The 20025-nt window shown below is 68.8% G+C and overlaps 2 protein-coding genes across 4 annotated transcripts; both read left to right on the top strand.

The window, feature by feature from the left end:
• Positions 1-3373: 3373 nt before the first annotated feature.
• On the top strand, positions 3374-6367 carry RNASEH2A (ribonuclease H2 subunit A). 3 transcript variants are annotated; one of them, XM_049810701.1, is made up of 8 exons: positions 3454-3626; positions 3760-3831; positions 4009-4135; positions 4600-4687; positions 5121-5258; positions 5449-5536; positions 5626-5749; positions 6152-6361. In XM_049810701.1, exons 1-8 carry the CDS (start codon positions 3500-3502, stop codon positions 6282-6284), a joined length of 897 nt encoding a protein of 298 aa, XP_049666658.1. In that variant the 5' UTR covers positions 3454-3499; the 3' UTR covers positions 6285-6361. The 3 variants fall into 3 exon arrangements, with proteins under 3 accessions (XP_049666657.1, XP_049666658.1, XP_049666659.1); XM_049810702.1 differs by having other exon boundaries at positions 3521-3631; positions 6152-6360; XM_049810700.1 differs by lacking the exon at positions 4600-4687 and having other exon boundaries at positions 3374-3631; positions 6152-6367.
• A 786-nt stretch (positions 6368-7153) lies between these two features.
• MAST1 (microtubule associated serine/threonine kinase 1) lies at positions 7154-20000 on the top strand. Its single transcript, XM_049810571.1, has 27 exons — positions 7154-7323; positions 7769-7800; positions 8558-8646; positions 9039-9114; positions 9366-9444; positions 9856-10019; positions 10397-10472; positions 10859-11065; positions 11579-11680; positions 12307-12436; positions 12659-12726; positions 12804-12889; positions 12981-13189; positions 13672-13810; positions 13927-14059; positions 14140-14305; positions 14674-14775; positions 14848-14970; positions 15253-15362; positions 15562-15689; positions 15859-16073; positions 16156-16332; positions 16728-16957; positions 17324-17446; positions 17766-17902; positions 18036-18205; positions 18500-20000. The coding sequence occupies exons 1-27, from the start codon at positions 7285-7287 to the stop codon at positions 19171-19173; spliced, it is 3984 nt and encodes a 1327-aa protein (XP_049666528.1). The 5' UTR covers positions 7154-7284; the 3' UTR covers positions 19174-20000.
• The last annotated feature ends 25 nt before the right edge of the window (positions 20001-20025 follow it).

Genomic DNA, 20025 nt, shown 5'->3' with positions numbered 1-20025 from the left:
GTTCCGTTTCACCTCCCCCCCCCCTGACTTCCTGCTCCCACCACTTCCTGGCATGGGGAGGGCGCAGCCGGGGGACTGAGGCATCCAGGTCTAACACCCCCCCCCTCGCCTCAGTTTCCCCCATGGGGGGGTAGAAGCAGGGCAGGGGGGCCTGGGACACCTGGGTCCCCAGAGGTCACGGCAGGACCCTCTGCTGGGCCTGACTCAGGGGCTGCTTGTGGGGAAGGAGAAGTCAGGAGGGAAAATGAGACAGCCCCAAAATCCCCTAAAATCCAGGGTGAGGGCGGGGCCCGGATGCCCGGGTCCCCCCTGGAAAGCCCCGGGGGCTGCTGGTGGCGTAGGGCATTAGCATGTGGCCAAGACGAGGCAGGGGGACCCCTATGCCACCACCCCGCACACGTGTCCTCATGCATGCACACGTGTGTGCGTCCCTGCCCCGCCCCGGCAGGCCGGGACACGCCGCTCGTTAACCCGCGTCCGCCCCGCCCGGACGCCTGGGTCCCCCGCCGGGCAGGGGCATCCTGGGGGACTCAGGCTGGGGGGTCCTGTGTGCTGAGCACGGGTGTGCGAGGCCGGGGCGCGGGGAGGGAAGTGACTCATGCGTTGCCGATGGTGACTCAGGGACGGGGACTGGACCCAGGCATCTGGGCGCCCGTGGGGGGACCCAGGCATCCAGGCGCCCACAGCGCGGGAGCCGACACGCATGGGCACCATGTGAGCTTGTGTGTGTGCACGGCCCTGACATGACACACGTGTGCTCTGCGCTCGCCCCAGCTCTGGTGTGGGCTGGGATCACACGCGTGTGCACCCAGACCTGTGCTGGGCCCGTGCTCGCACATGTGTTCACCAGGACATGACCAGAGCCTGTGCTCACATGCGTGTGCACCAGGACATGTGCTGGGGCCTGTGCTCACATGCATGTGCACTGGGACATGTGCTGGGGCCTGTGCTCACATGCGTGTGCACCTGGATACATGCTGGGGCCTGCGCTCACACGCGTGCGCACCTGGATACATGCTGGGGCCTGTGCTCACAGACACATTCACTGGGACACAACCAGAGCCTGTGCTCACACATGCATGTTCACAGGGATATGACCAGAGCCTGTGCTCACACGCATGTTCACCAGGACATGACCACAGTCTGTGCTCACACATGTGTGCACCGGGACACATGCTGGGACCCACACTCACACGCGTGTGCCCTCCCAAAGCCTTGCCCACGTGTACCCCGTGCACATGCCGGTGCTGCGTGCCCCCCCACATGCCCCCACGTCTGTGCTCACGGGTGCGTGCCCCCCCCCCTTGCACACGCGTGTGTGTCCCCACCGTTACACCCCCCGCCGCTGCCCCGCAAGGCCCCGCCCCTTCCCGGACGGGGGCGTGTCCCTTCGCGGCGGGGGGGCGTGTCCGGCGGGCGCCGCAGCCAATGGGGCCGCGCTTCCGCCGCGGGCGGGTATAAGGCGGGCGAGCGGCGCAGCGCGGAGACGCGGGTTCGAGTCCCGCCGCTGCTTCCGCGCCTTTCCTCGGTTGGGCCGCATGTGCGCGCGGATGGAGCCGCCGTTCTACCGACCCGCGCCCTTCCCGGGTGGCTTCTGCCGGCCCGAACCCGACTACGGGGCACTGGCGGGAGCGCTGCCGCCGGGGCCCCCCTCCGAGCCCTTCCGCGGGCTTAAGCCGGCGCCCTGCCCCGACGGCGGCTTCTTCGGTAGCGGCGCCGGTACCGGCGGTTTCTTCTACCCCGGCCCCGGGGAGCGCGACGGCTTCACCGGCAGCTTCGCGCAGGCGCTGGACGAGCTGCACCAGCCGGGGCCGCCCAACGTGGCGCTGCCGGAGCCGTCGGGACTGGCGGCGGCGGCGGCGGCGGGGGGAGGAGGAGGAGGAGGAGGACCCTTCCCGGGGGTCCCCGGAGCAGCACCGGAGGCGGAGGCGGCCGACCCGGGCCCGGACTCTCCGGAACGGCTGCAGGCAGAACGACGGCGGTTGCGGAACCGGCTGGCGGCGAGCCGTTGCCGGCGGCGGAAGCTGGAACGGATCGCCCGGCTGGAGCAGCGCGTCCGTGGGCTCCGCGCCCAGAACGCGGCGCTGGCGGCGACGGCGGCCGGGCTCCGGGCCCAGGTGCGGCGGCTGCGCGGCTCCGTGCGCGACCATGCCGGCTCCGGCTGCCCGCTGCCCCCCGGCGCTGCCCTCGGCTTCTAGCCATTCCCCACCCCCCCCGGGCGGGGAACGGACCAGCCCCGCCGTGGCCGCTGCCCGGTGGAGACACCCCCACCACTCCCCCGGACACCCCGATGGGGACCCCACGGACCTGGATGGACCCGGAGGGACGGGGAACCAACCCCGGCGCAGACACGGAGGTACGGGGTGCCTCGACGGGATGCTGCGTGGGACTGTGCCGGGATGAGGACCACGGCTTCGGCAGGGGGGGTGGGGGGTCCTGGTGGGGACCCCCGTGGACACGGACCCCCGTCGGCTCCTGCTGCTGCTCGGTGAAAGCCACTGCTTCTCGGGGGGGCACCCAGAGGGGACCACCCCCCCAGCATGGACCTGGAGGAGCTGGGGACCCCCGATGGAGAATCCCAGAAGGACCTGTGAGGATGGGGGACCCCTGGACTGGGCCGCCCCCCCCCCCCCCCCCAGCATGGACCAGCCTGAAGGGACCTGCAGGAGCGGGCACCCCTAGTTGGGCACCCGCGGTGGGGTTGGGGGACCCCCAGGGCCCGCAGGAACGGGACCTGTGGGACAGACCGGGTACCCCCAAACCCGGTCTGGGGGTGCCCCCCAGCTGGGCCTGGGGACCCCTCTGGGCCTGGGGGGGACCCGCAGGGTCGGGCCCCCCAAACTGGGGATTCACCCGGGGGGGGATATCCCCGGGATGGACTCATTTTGTGGGGGGCTGAGCCCCTGTTCTGTGCACCCCAAACGGGGGGTGTATTGGGGGGACCCCCCCCGTAACGTTTACAGGCCCCGCCGTTGCCCCCATGTCCAAGGGGGGTCGGGGTCAGGGGCGTTTTGTTGTCGCTGTTTATTTTTTTGTACGTTTGTATTTAATTAATAATAATTGTAATAATGGGTCTAATTGTGCTGTGTTCTGGGGGGGGGGGGGGGGGTGTCGTGTGTGTGTGTCCCCTTGCCGGCGTGTCCCGCTTCGCCCCGTGGGCACCCCCCCCCCCCCCCCGCGGCCCCCAGAGCCCGCGGGCACCGACGTCAGCGGAAGAGGGCGGTGCCGGGGCTTTCCCCGCTGACGCAGCCATGCCCATATATGGGCAGGCGGGGGCCGTTCCGGGAACCCCCACCCGCGCTGCCCGGCACCGCCCGCCCCGGGGCGGCACTTCCTGGCCGGGACTCCCCCCCAGCCCCGCGGGACGCAGACGGCCGGGAACCCGCCGGGACCCCGCCATGACCCCCGTGGGGGGGCTGGTCTATAGGGGTGCCCTCTGTAACCCCCATCTCCCAGGGGGCTGTGCGCGGGCCCCTCCCCTCCCAAACCCCGCCCCGCGATGGCGCTGGCGCGGCTGGAGCGGGACCCGGCGGGCGCAGGGCGGTTCGGTTCGGCCGTGCCCCCCCTCTGCCGCCACCGGCCCTGCGCCCTCGGCGTGGACGAGGCGGGGCGGGGGCCGGTGCTGGGTGAGGTCGGGGTCGGGGGGGGGGGGTCGGGGGGCGGCTGCACGTGGCGCGGCTGCGGTTTGCACTGGGTTGGGGGAGGGGTGTCCTTCCTCCTGCCCCGGTCTCACTCCCCCCCCCGCGCCTCCTCCTTTAGGGCCTATGGTTTATGGGATCTGCTACTGCCCCGTGGAGAAGCTGGAGGAACTGGAGGCGCTGGGGGTGGCAGGTGGGAGCGTCTCGGGGGGGGAGTTGGGGAGCCCCGGGGGGTCCTGGGGGGGGAGGTTTGGAGTTCCCAAGGGTGGGTTTGGGGTACGGGGGATGTTGGGGGGTCCTGGGATGGGTGGGGGTTCCTGGGGAGAGTTGGGGAGTCCGGGAGGGTCCCTCACCCGGCCCCCGCCCCCAGACTCGAAGACGCTGTCGGAGGGGGAGCGGGAGCGACGCTTTGGGCTACTGGAGGCAGCGAGCGACGTCCTGGGGTGGGCACTGCATGTGCTGCCCCCCGACCACATCTCTGCCTGCATGCAGCAGCGGTGAGACACCCCCGCCCCAACACCCCCAGGTCCCCCCAAACCCCGCCAGGGCCCCCCCAACCACATCTCTGCCTGCCTGCAGCAGCAGTGAGACTCCCCCCCGACACCCCCAGAGCCCCCCAAACCCCACCGGGGCCCCCCAACCACATCTCTGCCTGCATGCAGCAGCGGTGAGACCCTCCCGACACCCCCAGGGCACCTCAAACCCTGCTGGGGGACCCCTAACCACATCTCTGCCTGCATGCAGCAGTGGTAAGATGCCCCCCAACCCCTTCCCAGGGTCCCCTAGATGCCTCTGGGACCCCCCTTGGTACCCCCAGCACCCTTTGGGTGCCCCTGACTCCCTAAACCTGGTTCCTGCAGTCTCCATCTCCTGCCCCACCACCCCCCCCAGTTTGGGGTGCTGGGGGGGTTGCTCCCCATTTGGAGTGCTGGGAGGTGACACCCCCCCCCGACCCCCCCAGAGCCAAGTACAACCTGAACGAGCTGTCGCACGATACAGCTGTGGGCCTCATCCAGTTTGCGCTAGACTCTGGGGTGCAGGTGGCCGAGGTGGGTTTGGGGGGGCTGGAGGGTGTGGGGGGCACCCAGATACAGGCAGGGGGAACTGGGGGGCCCTAGGCTGAGGGTGAACCCCATCCTTCTCCTCCCTCTGTGCCTTGGTTTCCCTCACCGGGCTGAGGATTTGGGGGGAGAGTTGGGGCTCTGGAGGGAGCTCTGCGTTGCTTTGGGGTGAATTTGGGGTGTTTTGGGGGCATGTGGAGGGAGTCTGGGATTGTTTGGGGTGATTTAGGGTGGATTTTGGGGTGCTGGGTGGCTTCAGGTTGATTTGGGACTGCTTTGGGGGTGCTTTTGAGGAGGGGGGGTCAGAGTGCAGCAGAGGATTTGGGGGGGGTTGAGTTTTGCAGGGGTTTTGGGGTGCTGGGGGAACAGCAAGAAGGATTGGGGAGCTGGGGGTGATTTTGGGGGACCGGGGCTCCCCCAGGTGTTTGTGGACACAGTGGGGCCAGCAGAGAAGTATGAGGCGAAGCTGCGGCAGCGCTTCCCGGGGCTGGAGGTGACCGTGCGCCCCAAAGCTGATGGGCTCTTCCCTGTTGTCAGTGCCGCCAGCATCTGCGCCAAGGTGGGCACCAAACAACCCCCCCCAAAAAACATACCCACCCTCCAGGGGCCATCCCCCCCAGCACCCCACATCTACTCCCTCACTCTGCCCCAAGACCCAGCTGCACCCTGGGGCAGAGTTTCATGGGGGGACCCAGGACCCCCATAATCTCTCTGGGGCCCCCCAAATCCCTCTGCCCCCACTCCCCCAGGTTGCCCGTGACCGGGCCGTGAAGCACTGGAAGTTTGTGGAGGACCTGGAGGACATTGACCGGGACTATGGCTCAGGGTACCCCAATGGTAGGAGTGGCTGGGGGTTGGGGGGCACAGGGGTGTCTGGCCCCCAGGGGACCCTGATGTCCAGGCGCTCCTCACGGCTCCCCCCCCAGACCCCAAGACGAAGGAATGGCTGCGGCGGCACCTCGAGCCTGTCTTTGGGTTCCCCCAGTTCGTGCGCTTCAGCTGGGGGACGGCGCAGGAGCTGCTGCAGTGCGGGGGGGTCCCCATCAAGTGGTACGAGGGAGGGGGTCCGGATGGGGGGGGAGGAATCGTACAGGGGCTGCTGCAGCTCGGGGGGATCCCAGTGTGATGCTGTGGGGGGGTCTGTGGTGAAGGGGCTATGGGATGAAAAGGGGAAGGTCCCTGTGTAATTGGGGGGGGTCACAAGGGGGCTCCATCTGCGCTATGGGGGGCTGGGGGGACACACCAGACCTGTGCAATGGGGGGACACAGGAGGTCATGTCTCTGCAATTGGGGGGAGTGTTCCCGTGCAATGGGGGGGCACCAGGGGCCCATGCACTGGTAAGGGGCACAGGGGTCCTTGCCTTGCAGTTGGGGGGTGGGTGGGCAGGACCCCCCCAATGGACTCCGGGGTCCCCTGTGCCTCCCCTGGGGTCACTGACGTCCACCCCCCAGGGCTGATGAGGACTCCAAGCAGGACTCTACGGCCCCCCCCTCAGTGCTCTCCTACTTTGCCCGGACCCCAGCCCGGCGACCCCCCCACCGCTTCTTCCATGAGCGCAGCCTGCGGCCCCTGGCCGAGCTGTGACCCCCCTGAAATAGGGGGCCCCAACCCCCACCCCCCAATAAAGCAAGTGGTTGTTTTTTTACAAAGTGGTGAAAAAAACCCAAATCCACTTTTTTTTTGCGGGGGGGGGGGACGACGGCTGGGGTAGCAACAAACCCATTTATTCCCCCTGCGAAGTTGGGGGAGTCACAGGGAAGGGAGAGTGGGGGTGTCTACCTTTTGTGGCATCTATGGTGTTGCAGGGTGGGAGTGCACAGACCCCATTATGCTGGAGTTTGGGGAGGGGGGAGCGTTTGGGACTCCCTGGATTTGAGGAGGGGTTGTGGTCCCCCCCATGATCATGTTGTCGTGTTGTCATGTTGTCGTGTCATCATCCCCCCCCCCCGTAGGGGGAAGGGAACCCAGGTGTCTGGCCCGTATTCCCCCCCCCCCCCCAACTTAATCGGTCCTGGCTGGGCGCCTGGAAATGGCCATGTCCTCAATCCCGGAGGATTAGGGGTCTAATCCGGGGGGGGGTACCGGGGGGTCACTGGGGGGGGCCTAAACAGCCCCGCCCACACCCCCTCTTTTGGGCGTGGGTTACGGTGCTGTAATGTCACTAATAAGGCGGGGGAGGGGGGTCGTGGCGGGGGGGTATTGCCCGAATATTACACGGGACACACACCCGGGGGGGTGGGCCCGGAGCGCCCCCCCCTACCCCCCCTCCCCGAGGGGACCCCGGCATCCGGCCTGGAGAGCGCGGCCGGTTCAGCACCGCGGACAGCGCCGGAGGGGGGGCGAGCCGGGGGGGGGCGTCGTGGCAGCGCAGGGGTTAAACCCCCCCTCCCCCGGGGTGGGGCCGTTCCCCCCCCGACGGCCGGGTCCCCCCGTGGGGGCGGGGCTGGGCGGGGCCGGGGGGCGGGGCGCTCCCGGGGGTCCCGCGCGGCAGAGGATGGCGGCGGGCGGCTGAGGGGGGGGCTGCGGGCACCGGGCGCGCGGGGGGGGGTGGCCGGGACCCCCCCGCACCGGCAGCGGCGGCGCCATGGACGACTCGGGCGTGATCCGCCGGCGACGGCTGCAGGTACCGGGGGAGGGGGTGTCGGTGCCGGGAGGGGTCGGTACCGCGCGGAGGCGGGAGTCGGTCGGTACCGGGAGGGTGGAGGCCCGGTCCGGGGGGGGCTGTACCGGTCCGGGCGGATACGAGGAGGGGCGGGGAGTGCAGCCCCCGTACCGGGAAGTTCGGTTCGGGCGGCGTCAGCACCGGGGGGGGGGGTGATGCGTACCCGGTACCGGGGGTCTGCAGGGCTGGAGGGGTCCGGGGCTGCCAGATCTGGGAGGGGGCTTCAGACATAAGGGGGCCCTGGCAGAGAAAATGGAACCGGAGCCTGGGCCCCCTAGCAACGGGGCAGGGCCCGGGGTGTCCCCCCCCCTCCAAGTGCTGCTGCGGAGGGTGGGGATCTGTCCGGAGGGATCGGGGGGCTCCGGGGGGGTCCGGCCCGCCCCCCACCCTCTGCCCCGTTTTGCAGAAGGATCTGCCGCTGCCGCGAAAAAGCAGCAGGTGAGACCCCCCCCCCCGCCATTGCGCCCCCATCGCCCCCCCATTGCGCCCCCATTGCACCCACCGCCCCGGCCCCGCCCCCGGCCCCGCCCCGCTGCAGCCGCCGCCGCCGCGTCCCCCCCCCCCCGCCCCGCCGAGGCGCCGTCGCCCCGGAGTCCCTGGCCCCTCCCCGGGTTCTTGGACCCCCCGATGCCGATCCTGGTGGGCAGCAGCATGTTCCGCCGCACCAAGAGGTACCCGGGGCCTCGGCCTTCCTCCCCACATCCCACCCTCATTCTCATACTCCATCCTTTCCCCATCCCTATCCTTCATCCTCAGCCTTCATCCCTCTCCATCCCCATCCTCATCCCCTCTCCATCCTCCTTCAGCCTTCATCCCTTCTCCATCCTCATCCCCATCCTCGTCCTCATCCCTCCTTCATCCTCATCCTTCATCCTCATCCTCTTTCATCCTCGTCCTCACCCTTCATCTCTTCTCCTCCATCCTCCTTCCTCCTTCATCTGCATCCTCTAGCCCTCAACCCTCCTTCCTCATCCTCCATCCCAGGCCCTCCCCAGCCTCATGAGCCCTCCCATGGCCACTGTCCCCCCCCGACCCCCCATTCCTGCACCCCCTGGGGGGGGGGGGGGCTGTGGGTGGCCCCCCAGGTGCCTTTGGGTGTCATGAGCACATTCGGGTGTGAAGACACAGATGGGGGGGGAGCATCTGTGAGGGGGGTTCCTGGCCTCCCCCCGACGGCCCCCCCACTCTCCCTCAGCTGCCGCACGAGCAACCGGAAGAGCCTGATCCTGACCAGCACCTCCCCCACCCTTCCGCGGCCCCACTCCCCGCTGCCTGGACACATCGGTGAGACCCCCAGAACCCCACTGTCCCCCAACCCCCTGCCAAGGCCTTGGAAGCCCCCAGGTCCCCCCAGAGACCCCCATAAAGATCCAGGGATCTATAGGCCCTGCCCAAGGACCCCCCCAAAACGCTGGGATCCCTCCAAGGGACCCATTGCCCCCCCCCCGCCCCAATAACCCCACTGGCCTCCCTGTTACCTATAGGGACCCCCAAAGCAGGGAGGGCCCCCCCCAGCCCTGGGGTCCCTCCTGGCCCCCCTTTTCCCCTGGGGTGGGTTGCATCCGTTTGGCCCTGCCCCCCTCTGGTGTGGGCGGGGCCTGGCAGGGCAGGGGTGTCAGGGTGGGGCAGTGGTGACGTCACCTCCTTGTTCCCCCTGCCACCCCCCCCCCCCGCAGGCAGCAGCCCCCTGGACAGTCCCCGCAACTTCTCGCCCAGCAACCCGGCCCACTTCTCCTTCGCCTCCTCCCGCCGGTAAGGGGACCCGTGCATCCGGGGGAGGGACCCAGGCATCGGGGACACACACACACACACACACACACACACACACACACGACGACCTGGGCATCTGGGAGGGGGGACCCAGGTGTCTGGGGGGGACCCAGGCATCCAGGTGCCGATGGGGGGAGGTACCCAGGTGCCTGAGTCCCATCCCAGCTCAGGGGCATTGGTGGGGGTCTCCTGGACACCTGGATCCGCTGACACACACCCCCCCCCCCCACCAGTGCCGATGGGCGCCGATGGTCACTGGCTTCGCTGCCCTCCTCTGGCTATGGCACCAACACCCCCAGCTCCACTGTCTCGGTGAGTCGGGGGCCCCAGAGCTCCCCACATCCAGGGGACCCACTGGGGCGTCCTCCCCATGGCAGGGGGGGTGGCTGATGGGAAGGTCACTGGGGGTCTGGGCGGGGGGGGGCTTGGCCAGGGGTCTGTGGGTGGGTTCTAGCATGGGTCTGGCTGTGGGGTTAGGTGTGGGACCCACCAGTGGGAGCCTGGGGAGGGGTCAACGGGTGGCCAGGGGTTCCTGTGGGGTGCAGTGGGGCATCATGGAAGGTCCAGGGGGTGCAGTCGGGGGACCATGGTGGGGCCAGCGGGTCCCCGTGGGTGGCCACAGGTCCTCGTGGGATGCCGTGGGGGGGTCCATAGGGGGGTCTATGAGGGTCCCTGGGGCGTGGTGGGGGTCTGCGGGGTCGGAAGGGTGATGCGGGCGCGCAGTCCTCGTGCTCGTCGCAGGAGCGCCTGCACCAGCTGCCAGCGCAGCCGACGCCGGAGGAGCTGCGCTTCCTCTCCCGCCACTTCGGCAGCTCCGAGAGCCTGGCTGAGGAGGATGGAGGGGCCCGGGGGAGGCCGGCCCCACGTCCCCGTTCCCGCAGCCTCAGGTGGGGCTGGGGCACTGGGGGGGTTGGGGAACCCAAGAGGCTGGGGGGAACTCCATGGGGGAATCAGGGCACCAGGAAGCTGGAGGTCACTATGGGCTTGGGTGAGGGGAACCAGGGCTTTGGGGAGACCATGGGGGGCACCATGGGGCTTGGGGACACCATGGGGGAATCAGGGCATCATGGGGTGGGGGACAGCAGGGTGATGGGGACACCGTGGCCATGGGACATCAGGGAGGTGGAATGGGGACACTGTGGTTCCCCGTGGGGATGCCATGGAGGGATGCTGGGGGTCCTGCAGGTACCAGCAGTAGGGATGCTGGTGAGGGGGGGGGGGGGGAATGCTGCAGGTCCCAAGGGTGCCAACGGTGTCCCCCCAGCCCTGGACGCTCACCCTCGTCCCATGACAACGAGATCGTGATGATGAACCATGTCTACAAGGAGCGGTTCCCCAAGGTGGGGCTGGGGAGATGTGGGGGGCTGGGGGAGCTATGTGGGACTGGGGGAGGACATGAGGCTTTGGGGGGTTCTGGTGGGGGGGGCTAAGGGTGTTGGGGAGTTACAGAACAGCTCAGGGGGAGTGTGTCAGGCAGCTAATGGGCACTGAGGGAGAATATAGGGTCTTGGGGGGGTCCTGGCAGGGTTATGGAGGTCTTGGGGTGTTATGAGGTATCTAGGGGGGGATCATGGGGGCTCTGAGGTTCCTGGAGGGGAGGTGTGACAGCTCTGGGGGGTCTGGAGTGGCTGTGGGGCACTGGAGGAGGTTATGGGGTCTTGGGGGGCCCCAGGGGGCTATGGGGGTGTCGGGAGCCATGGGCAGCACATCCACCTGGGTCCCGCAGGCGACGGCGCAGATGGAGGAGCGGCTGGAGGAGTTCGTGCGGGGCTGCGGTCCTGGGGGGACGCCGCTGGCCGATGGCGCCCTCAGCTTCATCCAGCACCAGTTGGTCGAGCTGGCGCGTGACTGCCTGGCCAAGGCCCGGCATGGCCTCATCACTGCCGGCTACTTCTATGAGCTGCAGGAGAACATGGAGCGGCTGCTGCAGGACGTGAGCCACAGCACCCAGTAGGGCCCAACAGGACCCATTGGCACCCAATGGGGCTCAGTGACACCCAATGGAGCCCCAAGGGACCCATCAGGGCCCAATGGTGCCCAGCAGCACCCAACAGAGCCCAACATGGACCCAACAGGGCCCAATGCAGACCCACTGGCACCCAATGGGGCCCAAAGAGGCTCAGTGACACCCAACAGTGCCCCAAGGGACCCAACAGCACCCAGGTGGTCCCAGTGGAGCCCAATGGCACCCTCAGCACCTAATGGGGATGCACCAGGGCCATACAGGGCCCAATGGGAACCTTCAGCACCCAAGGGCACCCAATGGGACCCAACAGGATTCTCCAAGGACCTGGTGGGACCCTGCTGGACCTAATGAGACCCAAGAGGATGCCCCGGGGCCCATGGGACCCCCCAGGACCCCCCAGGACCCTATGTGACTCCCCAGCATACCCTGACCCCCAGGTCCCATGGGATGCCCTGACCCCTTTCCGTTCCCCCCCCCCAGGCCTACGAGCGCTCGGAGTCGGAGGAGGTGGCCTTCATCACCCAGCTGGTGAAGAAACTCCTCATCATCATCTCCCGCCCTGCCCGACTGCTCGAGTGCCTGGTGAGTCCCCCGGGACCCCACCATCCCCAGGGGACCCAGGCATTCGGGCCCTGTGACAGCCCCCCAGCATCCCCCCCCCATCCCATTTTGCACCATCCCAACTGTCCAATCAGACAAAGCCCTTCCGGTCACCCTGACAACGCCCTGGCCAATCCCTGCGCACGGCCAATGGGGAGGCAGGACTGCTGTTGCCATGGTGACGGTCGTGTTGCCGGGGCAGCGCCATGGCAACGGCGCATCCCGGGGACCACGGAGACAAAGGCGGGAGGGGCCGGGGGGGGCCACACGCGTGTGCTCTCACCTGTGACTGTCGGTGCACGCCGGCACACGCGTGCTCATCCGTGTGGTCTGGCGAGTGTGTGTGTGTGTCGGTGCAGGCACAGCGACAGACGTGTACACATGCGTTTGGGCTCAAACGTGCACACATGTCCTGATGCACACGCATGTCCTGGTGTGTGCACACACGAGCTCACACACGCTCTCACACGCGTACAAATCCATGTGCGCCAGCACATGCCCCCACTGTCTGCTGGTGCACCGCACTGTGCTGGTGCACGTCCCTGTGTGCACATGTGTGACGATGCGTGTCCCCCCATGCACACATGTGCTGGGGCGTGTTGGTGCAGGAGTTCGACCCGGCCGAGTTCTACCAGCTGTTGGCAGCGGCGGAGGGCCAGGCCCGCGAGGGACTGCTGAAGGCCGACATCCCTCGCTACATCATCGGGCAGCTGGGGCTGGCACGGGACCCCTTCCCCGGTACACGCGTGTGCGAGTGGCCATGGGGCAGGCATGGGGTTTGCACATGCCTGTGGGGGCATGCACACACATGTGGGAGCATGCAAGGGGCATGCACGTGTGTGGGAGCATGCACGGGGGGCGTGTGCTGGAGGGCTGCGCACGTGGGGTGTTGTACACTAGGGGTGCACGCGTGTGACACCCCATGTCCCCGCACACGTGTTACACCCCATGTCCCTGCAGACGTGGTGCATCTGGAGGAGCCTGACAGCGGCGGGAGCAACACGCCGGAGCCCGAGGAGGGGGCTGAGGTGGGCGCCGGGGCAGGGTCCCTGTGTGTCCCTCCCTGTGTCCCCCTGTGTCCCCGTGTCACCCTACGTCCCCCCAGGGCCGCAGTGCTGTCCCCAGGGCAAAGAAGCCGCCAGGCGAAGGCGACTTTGAGACCATCAAACTCATCAGCAACGGCGCCTACGGGTGAGCAGCCCCAGATGCCGAGGTCCCTGGAGGGGGGGGGTCCCGGACACCAGGGTCCCTGTCGCGGCGTGACGCGCGGCTGTGCCGGCAGGGCGGTGTACCTGGTGCGGCACACGGCCACGCGCCAGCGCTTCGCCATGAAGAAGATCAACAAGCAGAACCTGCTGCTGCGCAACCAGGTGGAGCAGGCGTTCGTGGAGCGCGACATCCTCACCTTTGCCGAGAACCCCTTCGTCGTCAGCATGTTCTGCTCCTTCCAGACCCGCCGCCACCTCTGCATGGTCATGGAGTACGTTGAAGGTGGGCATGGGGCCAACAGGTGTCATGGTATAGGACTAGGCATTGTGATACAGGGCTGGGCGTCGTGATACTGGGCTGGGTGTTACGGTATGGGTCTGGGCATCATGATACAGGTCTGGGTGCTGCAGTACAGGGCTGGGCATCATGATAGAGAGCTGGGCGTTGTGATATGGGGCTGGGCATCGTGATATGGTGCTGGGTGGTACGATGAGGGGCTGGGCATTGCAACACAGGGTTGTGTGTCATGATATGGGGCCGGCATCACAATATTGAGCTGGGCATTGTGGTACAGGGCTAGGCAGTGCAGCGTGGGGTGGTTTGTGTCATGACAGAGTGGTTTATGTCACGATGGGGCTGTTTTACGTCCCAACACAGTGTTTTACATCTGGGTGGGTGCTCTGTGTCCCCCTCGGATGTGCTGGATGGTGGTGGGTGATGCTGTGATGCATACTGCTGTGTCCCCCCATGTCCCCCCGTCCCAGGCGGGGACTGTGCGACACTGCTGAAGCACATCGGGGCGCTGCCGCTGGAGCTGGCTCGGCTCTACTTTGCTGAGACTGTCCTGGCCCTCGAGTACCTGCACAACTATGGCATCGTGCACCGGGACCTCAAGCCTGACAAGTATGCCTGGAGACTGGGGTCCCCCAAGGCCAGGGCGGGGGAATGACACCAGTCTGGGGGAGGGCCGGGGGGATGCCGGACACCTGGGTCCCCGCCGGACGCCTGGGTCCCTGCAGCCTGCTGATTACCTCGCTGGGCCACGTGAAGCTAACGGACTTTGGGCTCTCCAAGATGGGGCTGATGAGCCTCACCACCAACCTCTACGAGGGCCACATGGAGAAGGATGCTCGCGAGTTCCGTGACAAGCAGGTGGGTGGGGCCGGGTGGGGGCATTGGGGCGGGGCCATTGGGGTGTGGTGGGGCGTGGCCGACCCTGTCCCTGCCCACAGGTGTGCGGCACCCCCGAGTACATTGCGCCCGAGGTCATCTTGCGGCAGGGCTATGGGAAGCCGGTGGACTGGTGGGCAATGGGCATCGTCCTCTACGAGTTCCTGGTGGGCTGCGTCCCCTTCTTCGGGGACACCCCCGAGGAGCTCTTCGGGCAGGTCATCTCCGGTATGGGGACAGATGCATGGCGGGGGGGGGGACGGGACATGAGGAGACAGGGCAGGTCATCTTGGGGACAGGGATGCAGAGGGACACGGGGCTGGTCATCTTGGGTACAGGGGGGACACGGGGATGGGGCAGGTCATCTCTAGTACAGGGATGGGGAAATGGGAGGGACACAGGGACACAGAGCAAGTCATCTCTGGTACAGGGACACGGGGATGGAGTAGGTCATCTCGGGTATGTGGGGATGGGGGCATGGGGACAGGGCAGGTCATCCCTGGTTCAGGGATGGGTAGGGGGAAATGGGGACATGATGGGGCTGGCAGCCATGACCCTGTGCTCTCATGTCCCCCTCTGTCCCCACCACATGTCAGATGAGATCCTGTGGCCGGAAGGGGATGAGGCACTGCCCCCTGACGCCCAGCACCTCATCTCCTGCCTCCTGCAGCCCGACCCCCTGCGCCGCCTTGGGGCTGGTGAGACCCACCCCCACCCCCGCCCTTCCCCCTGGGCTGCTACCCCCACTGACCCCATCCCCATCCCCACAGGGGGGGCACAGGAGGTGAAGGCTCATGGCTTCTTCGCGGCACTCGACTGGACGGGGCTGCTGCGGCAGAAAGCTGAGTTTGTGCCGCATCTGGAGTCTGAGGAGGACACCAGCTACTTCGACAGTGAGGGACCCCCGGGGCACCCCTGGGAACACCTCGGGACCCCTCCAGGACCCCCCCAACCCTGGGACCACCCCACATTCCCTCCCAGGGAACACCCCCTTGGCACCCCACGCACCCCCCAGGACTTCCAGGCAGGGATAACCCCTCAGGGGACCTTCTAGCCCCCCCATGCTCATGGGTCCCTGGGAGGGCCCCCTCTATGGTTCCTCACCCTTGGGACCCCCTGGAGTCACCCTATGGGCCCCCCACCCCGTGTTCCCCCCTCACCCCTGCCTCCTGCAGCACGCTCGGACCGGTACCCCCACATCACCTCCTACGAGGATGAGGACACGACGGAGGATGAACCCGTGGAGATCCGGCAGTTCTCATCCTGCTCCCCCCGCTTCAGCAAGGTGGGGGGACGGGGTGGTACAGAGGGGTGGGGACACACAGTGATGGGCTGGGATAGGAGGATGTGGGGACGTGGGGATGTACAGGACCTCGCGTGGCCCCGTGCAGCGCAGGTTCCTCACACGCAGCCCCATGCAAATCCTCGTGCAACCCCTGTGCCAAGCCTGGTGCGAGCGGGTGTGAGGTGGTGCTGGTGCACAGGTGTACAGCAGCCTGGAGCAGCTCTCGCAGCAGCAGGAGCCGAAGGCGGCCAAGGGGCGTCCACGGGACGAGGGGAGACGTGATGGCTTCACCCGTGACCGCGGCTGGCGCACGGCTTCACCTGAGCTGTGAGTGCCCACGCTGGGGTCCCCGGGTGGGGGTCAGGCCTGGGTCCCCGGGTGGGGGGCAACACCTGGGTCCCCTGGGGTCTGCCCGAATGCCTGCTTCCCCCAGAGGGGGGGGGCGTGAGGGGGGTGTAGTTGTCAGAAACCCCCCCAAACGCCTGGGTCCCCACAGGAAGCGCCCGTCGGCAGCTGAAGGGGCCCCCCCCGAGGGTGAGAGCAGCCCCCCCCCCGGGTGCCCGTCGCCGCTTCTCGGCACTGCTGGAGCCAGGGCGCCCTGGGGCGCCCCCCGAGGAGCGGCCGCCCCCCCGCAACGGGGCTCCCCCTCGCGATGGACCCACAGATGGACCCAGCGAGGACCCAGGTCAGTCGCGGACATCAGGGACCCTGGTGAGGGGTGGGGGGTCCTGGACGCTTGGGTCCCTAGTGGGGGGTCCCAGACACCTGAGTCCTCACCAGTCCGTCCCCCCAGGGGAGCGAGCGCCGCGGGCTGGGGACCTGCCCCCACCCCGGGCTGAGCTGGGGCTTCGGCGGCCGCGGCACCCGGGGGTGGCCCCCGAGGCAGGGGGTGACAAGCGCAGCCCCCGTGGCCCCGGGAAGGTCACCAAGTCGGCATCGGCCACTGCTCTCTCCGTCATCATCCCCAGCGGTGGGTGTCACCCCAGGGACCCCATCCCGCCCCCCGGGACTCCCCCCCATCCCCTTCGCCCCCTCCCCCCCCCCCAACTTGGTGGACAGCCTGGACACCTGGGTCCCCATGGGTGGTGTTGGTCCCTTGGGTGCCTGGGTCCTAAAGGGTGGGGGGGTGGCAGGGGTCCCCTGGACACCTGGGTCCCAAGGGTGGGGGATCCCTGATCCCCTGGAGGGTGGTGGGTGGGTGGGCGTGCCTGTGGATGCCTGGGTCCCCATGGGGGGCGGGGTGCTGGGGGCGTCCCCTGGGCACCTGGGTCTCTGTGGGTGGTGGGACCGCGGTCCCATGGGTGGGGGGCAGTGGGTGCCCCGGATGCCTGGGTCCGTGTGTGTGGTGCCAGCGGGGGGGCGCAGGGGAGGCGCCCGGCTCCTCGCCCCTGGGCAGCCCCATGTCCCCGCGGTCGCTGTCCTCGGACCCGTCCTCGAGGGACTCGTCCCCGGGGCGGGAGCTGGCCCCGGCGGTGGCTGCCCCCCGCTCCCCCATCGCCATCCCCCGCCCCGGCAAGAAGTTCGGCTTCACCCTGCGTGCCATCCGCGTCTACCTGGGGGACAGCGACATCTACAGCGTCCACCACGTCGTCTGGGTCAGCGGGATGGGGGGACGTTGGGAGACACGGGGACATGGAGGGATGTGGGGGGGACACGGAGGGATGTCGGGGGACATGAGCAGTGCCCACCACATGGTGTGGGTCAGCGAGGGACGGGGAAGACACAAGGGAGGATTGTGGGGTGGGGACATGGGGGGGACAGAGGGATGTGGGGATGGGGACACGCACAGAGCCCACCATGTTGTCAGGGGCGGTGGGGATGGAGGGATGTGGGGGGACAGAGAGGGTTTCTGCAGCATCTGCTGTGGTGTCTGGGTTGGGGAGCACAGGGGGACATGGCGGGGGGGGGCTTGGGCATCACGGCCCCGGTGCATTGTGGGTAATGGTGCATTGTGGGTACAGCACGTGGAGGAGGGGGGCCCAGCGCAGGAGGCAGGGCTCTGCGCCGGTGACCTCATCACCCACGTCAATGGGGAGCCTGTCCATGGGCTGGTGCACACCGAGGTCGTCGAGCTCATCCTCAAGGTCAGGGGTCATGAGGGGCCATGGGGTCACAGGGTAGAGGGTCATGGGGGTTGTGGGCATGTGGGGGTCACACGGCCAAAAGGTCACAGGAGTGAGAGGTTGTGGTAGGGTCATGGGTCACATCAGGGTCATAGGGTTGCTAGGAGGTCAGAGTGGGGTCATAGGGGAGGTCATGTGTCGCGGCCAGGATGTGGGTCCTGGTGGGGTCACAGCAGGCTCCTGGGTCACGGTGGGGAGGTGGGTGCTGGGAGGGGGGTGGGCCCCAGCTTCGGGCATGGTGGGGTGTGGCAGGGCGTGGCAGTGACCCCCTGTGCGGCAGAGCGGGACGAAGGTGCTGGTGACGACGACGCCGCTGGAGAACACGTCCATCCGCCTGGGCCCCGCGCGGCGCCGCAGCGCCCGGGCCAAGATGGCGCGGAGGAACCGCCGGAGCGGCACCGGGGGCGGCCACGAGAGGTGGGGACAGATGGGGGTAACGGGGGGGGGGGGGGGGGGCTAGGGGGCGGGGCCGGGTGTGTGTCTGTGGAGCAGGGGGCGGGGCCGGGGGGCGGGGCCCGGCCGCCGCAGTGACGGTCCTCCCCGCCGGCAGGCGGCGCAGCGCGCTGTTCCGGCACCTGGCCCGACAGGCGTCGCTGCTGCACACGAGCCGCTCGCTGACGTCACTGAGCCGCTCGCTCTCCTCCTCCGACAGCCTGCCTGCCTCCCCCACCCACGCGCGCGCGCGGGACCCCGCCCTCCCGCCGCGCGCCGCCGAGACGGGTACGCGCCGCCATGGCAACGGGGCAGGGCGAGCGAGGGGGCGGGGCCATGGGAAGGGGCGGGGCGGGGCTACGGGAGCCGCGAGGGACGGTGGAGGGTGAGATGGGGCTACGGTGGCCGTAAGGGGCTGGGGACGGGACAGGGCGGTGGGGGAAACGGGCGCTACGGTGAGCCGCAAAGGGACGGCGGCGGGGGAGGCCGGGCGGGCGCACTGCAGCCCCGGGGCCTCCCCCGAGCCTGGTCGCGGCGGGAGGCCCCGGCCCCGCGGCCGGCTCTGACCCGCCGCCGGCGCAGGGGCCTCCCCGCCCAGCAGCTCGCCGGGCTCCAGCGCGCCGCCCTCGCCGGCGCCGGCCGGGCCCCATCTGCGGCCCAGCTCGCTGCAGGGCCTCTCCCCGAAGCTGCAGCGGCAGTACCGGGCGGCGCGCTGCAAGTCGGCCGGCAGCATCCCGCTCTCGCCGCTGGCCCACACGCCCTCGCCGCCTGCCGCCTCGCCCCCCGCCTTCCCCGCCAAGCTGCACCCCAAGGCCGCCGAGTCGCCCCGCCTGGCCCGCCGGGGCCCCCCCGAGAAGGCGGCGGCGGCCGCGCCCCGCAAGCACGGCCTGGAGACCGCCCGCAAGGACTTCCCGGCCGAGCCACCGCTGCAGAGCCTGGCCGAGTGGGACGGGGAGAGCCCGGCCGAGGGGCCGCCCCCCGCTGCCCCCACCCGCCGCCTCGGCCGCCAGGAGCTGCCGCTCCTGCTGGGGGGCCCCCCCGGCGCCGAGGCCGCCCCCCCGGGGGGCGAGGAGCCCGAGCGGGCTGCGCGGGCCCCCCCCAAGGCGCTGAGCCCGGTGCAGGAGCACGAGCAGGCCCGGCGGGGGGGCGCCCCGGGGGGGCCGCCCGTGCCCATCGTGGTGGTGGGGCCCGGCGCGGCCCCCGGGGATGGGGCGCTGGGGCCCGCCCGGAGCACCGGCCCCCCCCCCGGCCGCTGAGCTTCCCCCCTGCCGCGGCTGTAAATAGGGGGGGACCCCCAGGCATGCGGGGTCCCCGCCCGCCTCGGCCAGGGAAGTGGCTTGCAGCCCCGCCCACCCCACCCCCCGGCACCTCCCCGCGTACGCGAAGGGTTAATACTGTGACACCCCCCTCGCTCCCCTGATGTGATATCATCGGCCCGGCAGCCGCCCCCTCCCTGGGGTGTCTCTCTCCCCCCTCCCCCCCACCACAGTCTCCTGTTTGCCCCTGGTTCTTGCCCCACTGATGTCACAGATGGGGTGGGAGGGGTGAGGGCACAGCGCTGATGTCACTCGGGGAGCGGCAGCCGTGACATCACCGTGGCATCGGCCACTGGGGAGTGAAAGCGATGCCACAACTGGTGCCGGTGGAGTGGTGATGTCACAGCTACGGTGTCAGTGGTGGTGGTGTGGATTTGACGATGTCACAGTTACAGTGTCCCTGATGGTGTAGGAGTGGTGATGTCACAGTTATCATGTAACAGGGGTGCTGCTGTCACACCTCTGATGTAACTGAAGGCGTGGGAATGGTGATGTCACAGCTGTGGTGACAGTGGGGTGGGGGCAATGACTGGTGCCGAGCGGTGATGTCACCGCCGTAAGGTCACCGAGTGGGGCTGATGCATCCCAGGTACGCAGTGATGTCACACTACAGCAACTGGCATCACTGCAAGGGCCGGTCAAGCAGGTGACTTCACCACCCCCCCGTGACATCATCACCCCCCCATTCTCGCTATGCAAACGCCCCGCCCCCGGGACAGGGGGGGCCGGGGGGGCCCTGGGGACCAATAAAGCCTGTACAGCACCGACCCCACGATGTGTGCCTCCATGGGG

This window comes from Accipiter gentilis, chromosome 9, assembly GCF_929443795.1.
Source record: "Accipiter gentilis chromosome 9, bAccGen1.1, whole genome shotgun sequence".
NCBI lineage: Eukaryota > Metazoa > Chordata > Aves > Accipitriformes > Accipitridae > Astur > Astur gentilis.
This window is presented reverse-complemented; position numbering and strand designations above follow the sequence as displayed.

Bases quoted from the DNA above. Each gene is read 5' to 3' on its own strand.
- RNASEH2A (XM_049810700.1), top strand. From the start codon at position 3,399: ATGACCCCCGTGGGGGGGCTGGTCTATAGGGGTGCCCTCTGTAACCCC. The intron at 3,832-4,008 runs GTGGGAGCGTCT...CCCCGCCCCCAG, and splicing joins GGAGGCGCTGGGGGTGGCAG to ACTCGAAGACGCTGTCGGAG. The intron at 5,750-6,151 runs GTACGAGGGAGG...TCCACCCCCCAG, and splicing joins GGGGGGGTCCCCATCAAGTG to GGCTGATGAGGACTCCAAGC.
- MAST1 (XM_049810571.1), top strand. From the start codon at position 7,285: ATGGACGACTCGGGCGTGATCCGCCGGCGACGGCTGCAG. The intron at 7,801-8,557 runs GTGAGACCCCCC...ACTCTCCCTCAG, and splicing joins CTGCCGCGAAAAAGCAGCAG to CTGCCGCACGAGCAACCGGA. The intron at 10,020-10,396 runs GTGGGGCTGGGG...GTGTCCCCCCAG, and splicing joins CCCCGTTCCCGCAGCCTCAG to CCCTGGACGCTCACCCTCGT.